The 5,957-nt window shown below is 46.1% G+C and overlaps 1 protein-coding gene across 1 annotated transcript in view; it reads left to right on the top strand.

Annotated features, from left to right (window-relative positions):
• The window catches only part of PLA2G5 (phospholipase A2 group V), a 10,422-nt gene extending 7,603 nt beyond the window's left edge, over window positions 1-2,819 (top strand). The window contains exons 3-4 of the mRNA XM_004377272.2: window positions 1,602-1,708; window positions 2,355-2,819. Of these exons, the coding sequence (XP_004377329.1) occupies window positions 1,602-1,708; window positions 2,355-2,479 (232 nt within the window). The 3' untranslated portion in view covers window positions 2,480-2,819. The remainder of the gene's footprint in view (window positions 1-1,601; window positions 1,709-2,354) is intronic.
• Window positions 2,820-5,957: the final 3,138 nt, after the last annotated feature.

Genomic DNA, 5,957 nt, shown 5'->3' with positions numbered 1-5,957 from the left:
AGCCTTCAGTATGGATTACACCTCAACATAAAGAAAACAAAAATCCTCACAACTGGACCAATAAGCAACATCATGATAAACGGAGAAAATACTGAGGTTGTCAAGGATTTCATTTTACTCGGAAATCAACACCCATGCAAGTAGCAGTCAAGAAATCAAACAACATATTGCACTGGGCAAATCTGCTGCAAAAGACCTCTTTCACGTGTTAAAAAGCAAAGATGTCACTTTGAGGACTAAGCTGTGCCTGACCCAAGCCATGGTGTTTTCAACTGCTTGTTTATATGTGAAAGCTGGATGATGAATAAGGAAGACTGAAGAAGAATTGATACCTTTGAAATACAGTGTTGGTGAAGATTATTGAATATACCATGGACTACCAGAAGAATTAACAAATCTGTCTTGGAAGAAGTACAGACAGAATGCTCCTTAGAAGGGAGAACGGCGAGACTTTGGACATGTTATCAGGAGGGACCAGTCCCTGAAGAAAGTCATGCTTGGTAAAGCAGAGGGTCAGGGAAAAAGAGGAAAACCCTCGAAGAGATAGACTGAACTGTGGCTGCAACAATGGCCTCAAACATAGCGAAGATTGTGAGGATGGGGCAGGACAGGGCAGTGCTTCATTTTATTGTTCATAGGGTTGCTATGATTTGGACCCGACTGGACAGCACCTGACAACAACAAGTCTTATCATGAGAAAAAAATCAGACAAATTCCAATAGTGGGGCATTCTACAAGAGACCTGACCAATATTCTTCAAAATTGTCAAGGCCATCAAATACTAAGAAAGCCTGAGAAACTGCCGCAGTCAAGAGGAGTTTAAACAGACATGACAACTAAATGTAATGTGGTATCCTGGATGGGATCCTGGAAAAGAAAAAGGACATTAGGGAAAAACTAAGGAAATCTAAATAAATATGGATTTCAGTTAATAATCATGCATCAGTATCGGTTCATTGATTGCAATAAATATATCACACTCATGTAAGATGTTAATAATAAGAGAAACTAGGTGCTGGTTATATGGGAACTCTGTACTATCTTCTTAATTTTTCTGTAAATAAAAATTTAATTAAAAGAAAGAAAATGCAATCTACCACACCTAATAGAAGTTTACTTTTTTGCTCCCATAACAGTTTAATGTGAATCACAGGGTGACTCAGAGATCCAGGCTCCTTTCCTCTTGTGGCTCTGCCATTCCCTATGACCTCAGAGTCCTCTGCTGGATCAACTTCACCCATCTGAAAGATGGAGAAAGAGAGAGTGGTGGATAATGGTAGGAGGTTTTTATGGGCAGGCCTGAAAGTGGTGGATATCACTTCCGCCCACATTCCATTGGCCAGAACCTAGTCACATGGCCACACCTATCTTCAAGCGAGGCTGGGAAATGTAGTCTAGCTGTGAGTCCAGGAGGAAAAGTTGGGTTGGTGAACTACAGCCATAGTGGAAAAGCAGTAAAGCAATCAGCCATATTGTTAGATTGTTTCTCAGTACAGGTGGCCTTTGCTGAAGTGACATGGTTGAGTTTCTGCTCCTGTTAGGGACAAGGGGGTCAAGAGGTTGCCTTTGTCACTCAGGACCTAAGTCTCTTGCATCGACAGGTGCTGTTGGGTGCACGACGGCTGCTATGGGCATCTGGAGGAGAAAGGCTGCAAAATCTGGACCCAGTCATACAAATACAGAGTTAAACGGGGCTTTGTCACCTGTGGTAAGGCTGGGCTTCCCATTCAGCCCTTACAAAGAACCTGATCTCATCTGGCTCTGAGTTTTACTGCCCCTGGAGGTCAGCTAGCCTATACCTTGGGGGGCAGGGCTGGGGACAGGGTTATTATAGCGGCATCAGACCTCCAGGGCAAGGGTGTAGGAACCATTTTAGACTGAACATTTACTAGGTGCCAGGCGCTTAGCATTGTTCATTTTACTTAATCTCCACTGTGGAGTAGGTTTAGCCTCCCTATCTCACAGAGGAGGAAACTAAAGCTCAAAGGCTTGCCACTGTACGCAGCTGGAGTTCAGATTCAAGCGCAGGTCCATCTCAGTTCAAAGCTAAGTCTAGGGATGGTACCTCCTACCTAAGAATTGGAGTTCCTCCAGAGCAGGGACTGTCTACACCATCAGACTGAGAACTCCTTGAGGACTAAAGCCTCACCCGGGCAGCAGTTGTGCCTCTTCCATCAGGTTGTGTGTTTCCCCAGTTCACCCCCCTCAGACTGAGAACTTCCTCAGAGCCAGAAGCAAACCAAGGAGTCTGCTCAGATGAGAAGCAAGTGCTCAGACTGAAGCTAGCCCGGGAGTCAATCTTGGTAGAGCACATCCCTCCCTTCCTCATTCTGCACTTGGTGTCCTGTTTGCAGAGCCCGGGCCCTTCTGCCAGGTGCAGCTCTGCGCCTGTGACCGGAAGTTCGTCTACTGCCTCCGGAGAAACCTATGGAGCTACAACCCCAGCTACCGATACTTTCCCAACATCTTCTGCTTCTAGCAGTCCTCAATGAGCCGCTCCTGGGCCAGCACCTTTGCTGTCTTCTCCTAGAACACAGAGTTCACTGACTCTGCTTTTCCACAGAGAGGCTCCCAGGTCTTGAGCCTCATTCTTTCTTGATGGTCCACTGTGCCTGGAGGAGCCCTAGGGCCACACTTCACCTTCCAGATAGTCCCACAAGAGTGACTCTGGTCCTAGGACTTGGCAAGGCCAGAGTCTCCCTGGGCCTCCACCTTGAGGGCAACCCCTCTGGAACCGAGAATTCTCCCCTGAACTCCAGGCCAGCTGTGTCTCCCATCTCCTTGCACAGCAGTGTCCTTTGTCCTGTTGAAAGACTATCCTGGGATGCATTCACTTTCTAGCTTCTGCAACCAGATTATCACCAGCACTCCCAGAGGAAGTTTACTCAAGTAAAAGCAAAATTGACTCCCTAAATCTGCCATGCAGATATTAAATAAAATTCATTCTCAAGGCTAATAAAAGCCACCCAGGCACTTTCCTCTGCTGTGGGAGCTTGCTTGTGCCTCTTGCTCCTCCATTAGTGCACTGAATTGAAAGTTAACTGGGTTCTCTCAGAGAGAGAAGGTGCAGATTAATAAACAGAAAGTTTTCCTTCTCTTGGGCTCATCTCCTTAAACCTTGAGGGGTGGTCCTCTCACGCTGGGCACTGGGGCTCATTCTTCCTCATGAGGACGGGGGCATGGTGATTGGCAATTGTGCCAGTGTAGGCTTCCATGCTAGAAGGGCCACATTCAAATCCCAGCTCTGGCTTCCTCCAGCTGCATGGTGTCAGTCCTATGACCAACCACCCCCTCCGAGCTTTGATTTCTTTGAACACAAAATCAGAATCCTAAAGTCCGCTGTGATACTTACACAGGGGACACTGAGGTTCTGGAATTTCATAGAGCAGGGATTTTTTTTTTTTTTTTTTTAATTAGGATTCAGCCATGGAGTTTATTTTACCAAGGAAGAACATTAAAAAATACAACTCATCTATCAATTCATAAAAGAAGGGGAGTTCTAAAACCAAGACTGCAGGAAGAAACAACATACTCCAAAACAAAGGAGAACCCTTTCCGAGAAAGGGCCCTGGGCTTCCTTAGACTTACATACCCCTAAAATAACCACATGACAAATGGGATCTATTTTTAGAAACCTCCTATGTTGAAATTCCAAAATAAAATTTAATTTTAGGAGATTACACTGAATGTATGGGTTTTTAAAGAACAGTTTGATATTGACTTGGCGTCTATATTTGACAATGCAACACAGACTGGGGTTCAAATGCCCAATTTGCTCATGAAATTATTTTAATTAAAGCCATTTCCCAAATGTAATTTAAAATGGGCACCTGGAAGAAATGGGAAGCCTTGCTCTTAATGCCATTTCTCTTCATTTGCGATATTGTGGATGATCCTGAAGAGACCCCCATCCCAGGCTGATCTCTCCTTTGCGTTCAGGGTCTGGTGGCAGGCAGGGTGATGTCTTGATGGTAAATTCTACCCGACAGGGGTATGGGGCAGGCCCTTCTCACTGGGGCAGCCCAACTCAGAACTGCAGTATCCAGACAGATGCAGACAAGCACTTATGGGCGAGGGATGTTGTGATGTTCATGAAAGCAATAACATAGGCTTAAGGAGTTTGAGAGTGGAAACAACTGAAACCTGAATGCTAGAAGGGACCATGGGGAACCTTCATTTAGCTATTAGAAAAATGAGGCCCAGAGAGGTTAGGAGACTTTCCCAAAGTTGCGTAGCATACCAGCAGCAGAAGCAGAATTAGACCTTATGTCCTGGCTTCAAACCCTGGGCTCCCACCACTTTCCCGCAGTGTCTTCAGCTCCAACCCACAAAGGGAGAAAAGGAACCCAAAGGAGTTCAGGGACTCACCCACTTTGGGGGTTCTCAGGAGGACTCCGTAGATTCCAGCTGAGGGCCAGCTCTATCTCCTCTCTGCTCTAATGCTATTTTAGATGTTAGTCCCTGGATGGTCAGTCTGGCTGGAGTCTGATCTCCATCCTCAGTGGAGGGGGCCTCACTGCTGTCTTCCAGGAACTGCCTGGACCCACCCTCCTGACATAAAGAATATTGGGGACATGATGAATGCCAAGTGAGTGCTGAAACACGGGAATTGGTTAGCACAAGGACTGTCAGGGAGGTCATTGCTTTGGAGTGTATTGCTCTCTCCTTTCAGGAGAAAGACTGAAATGTACAGACCAGACTTTTATATAAAACTAGGCAGATATAATACAGACGCATGGACAGATTGTCTCAGAAATATAGGTCCTTTACTGATGTATGAACTGGGCTTCAGACACAAATGAACCCCCCCCAACATATGTAACATGGCCTGTATGAGCATATGTACATTTCTGTGATAGGGACGGATCACCCAATAAGCAAGGTGTGGTGCGATTGATTACTGATTGATTACTTTAGTGTGGCCTTTCTAGCCATGGTGTTTGTAACTTCCACCCAGATGACTGGGTAGGACTATGTGATAAGGTAACCCAAGGGGATTGGTCAGTTTTGCCTTAAAAGAGAGCCAATTCCAGAGCCGAGAGGAGGAGCTCACTGCCACCCAGGAAGGAGAGACCAGCGGCGGACACCCAGCAACAGAGACGTGGCAGCAGGAGACGGCAGGGTGGGCTTCCTGGCCCACGGAGAGAGAAAGCTGAGTGCCTTTGGGCAGAGACTGAGGGTCAGGGAGAGGCATGCTGTGAGCACAGCTGGGGAGAGGCTATCCTGAACTGTATCCTGAGTGTTCCTGAGCCTGAATTGTAACTATTACTTCCCTAATAAATCCCATAATTGTGAGTGTGGTCTGTGAGTTCTGTGTGGCCATTGCAATGAATAATCAAACCCAAGAGAGAAGTAGAGAGTGCTGTGGGAGGGACGGTTGGTGCCAGAATTGGTAAGGATGGCAGAAAGAGAAGGCTTGTCTGGCTTCCACCTCATGGGAGTCAGCCTTGCCCTGTTGGTCTCGCTTCTCCTTCCCCTTTGTGAAGTTAGAGGAAGTCAGACACTGCCCCCAAGCTGTTTGTACATAAGGTATGCAAGGACTTAATTGTGTAGTAAGTAAGCACAATTAAGTCCATGCATACTTTGCTTACTGTAAGCCAGTGCATACAACGTTTACCGGTTAATCTGCACCTGGGTGTGGGGAGTTAGCTCATAGCTGTTATCAAACCAAAAATGTTGTTAGTTACCCTTGAGTTGGCTCCAAATCATGAAGACCTTATGTATACCAGAAAAAAGCATTGTCTGGTCCTGCACCATCTTCAGATCACTGGTATGTTTGAGTTCATTGCTGTGGCTATTGTGTCAGTCCATCTCATGGAGGGTTTCCCGCATTTTCACTGGCCCTCTACTTTACCAAACATGATTTCCTTTTCTAGCAATTGGTCCTCCCTGAAGACGTGTCCAAAGTAAGTGAGCTGAAGTCATGCCATCCTTACTTCTAAGGAGCATTCTAGTAA

Source organism: Trichechus manatus, unplaced genomic scaffold (assembly GCF_000243295.1).
Source record: "Trichechus manatus latirostris isolate Lorelei unplaced genomic scaffold, TriManLat1.0 scaffold00048, whole genome shotgun sequence".
Lineage (NCBI taxonomy): Eukaryota > Metazoa > Chordata > Mammalia > Sirenia > Trichechidae > Trichechus > Trichechus manatus.
This window is presented reverse-complemented; position numbering and strand designations above follow the sequence as displayed.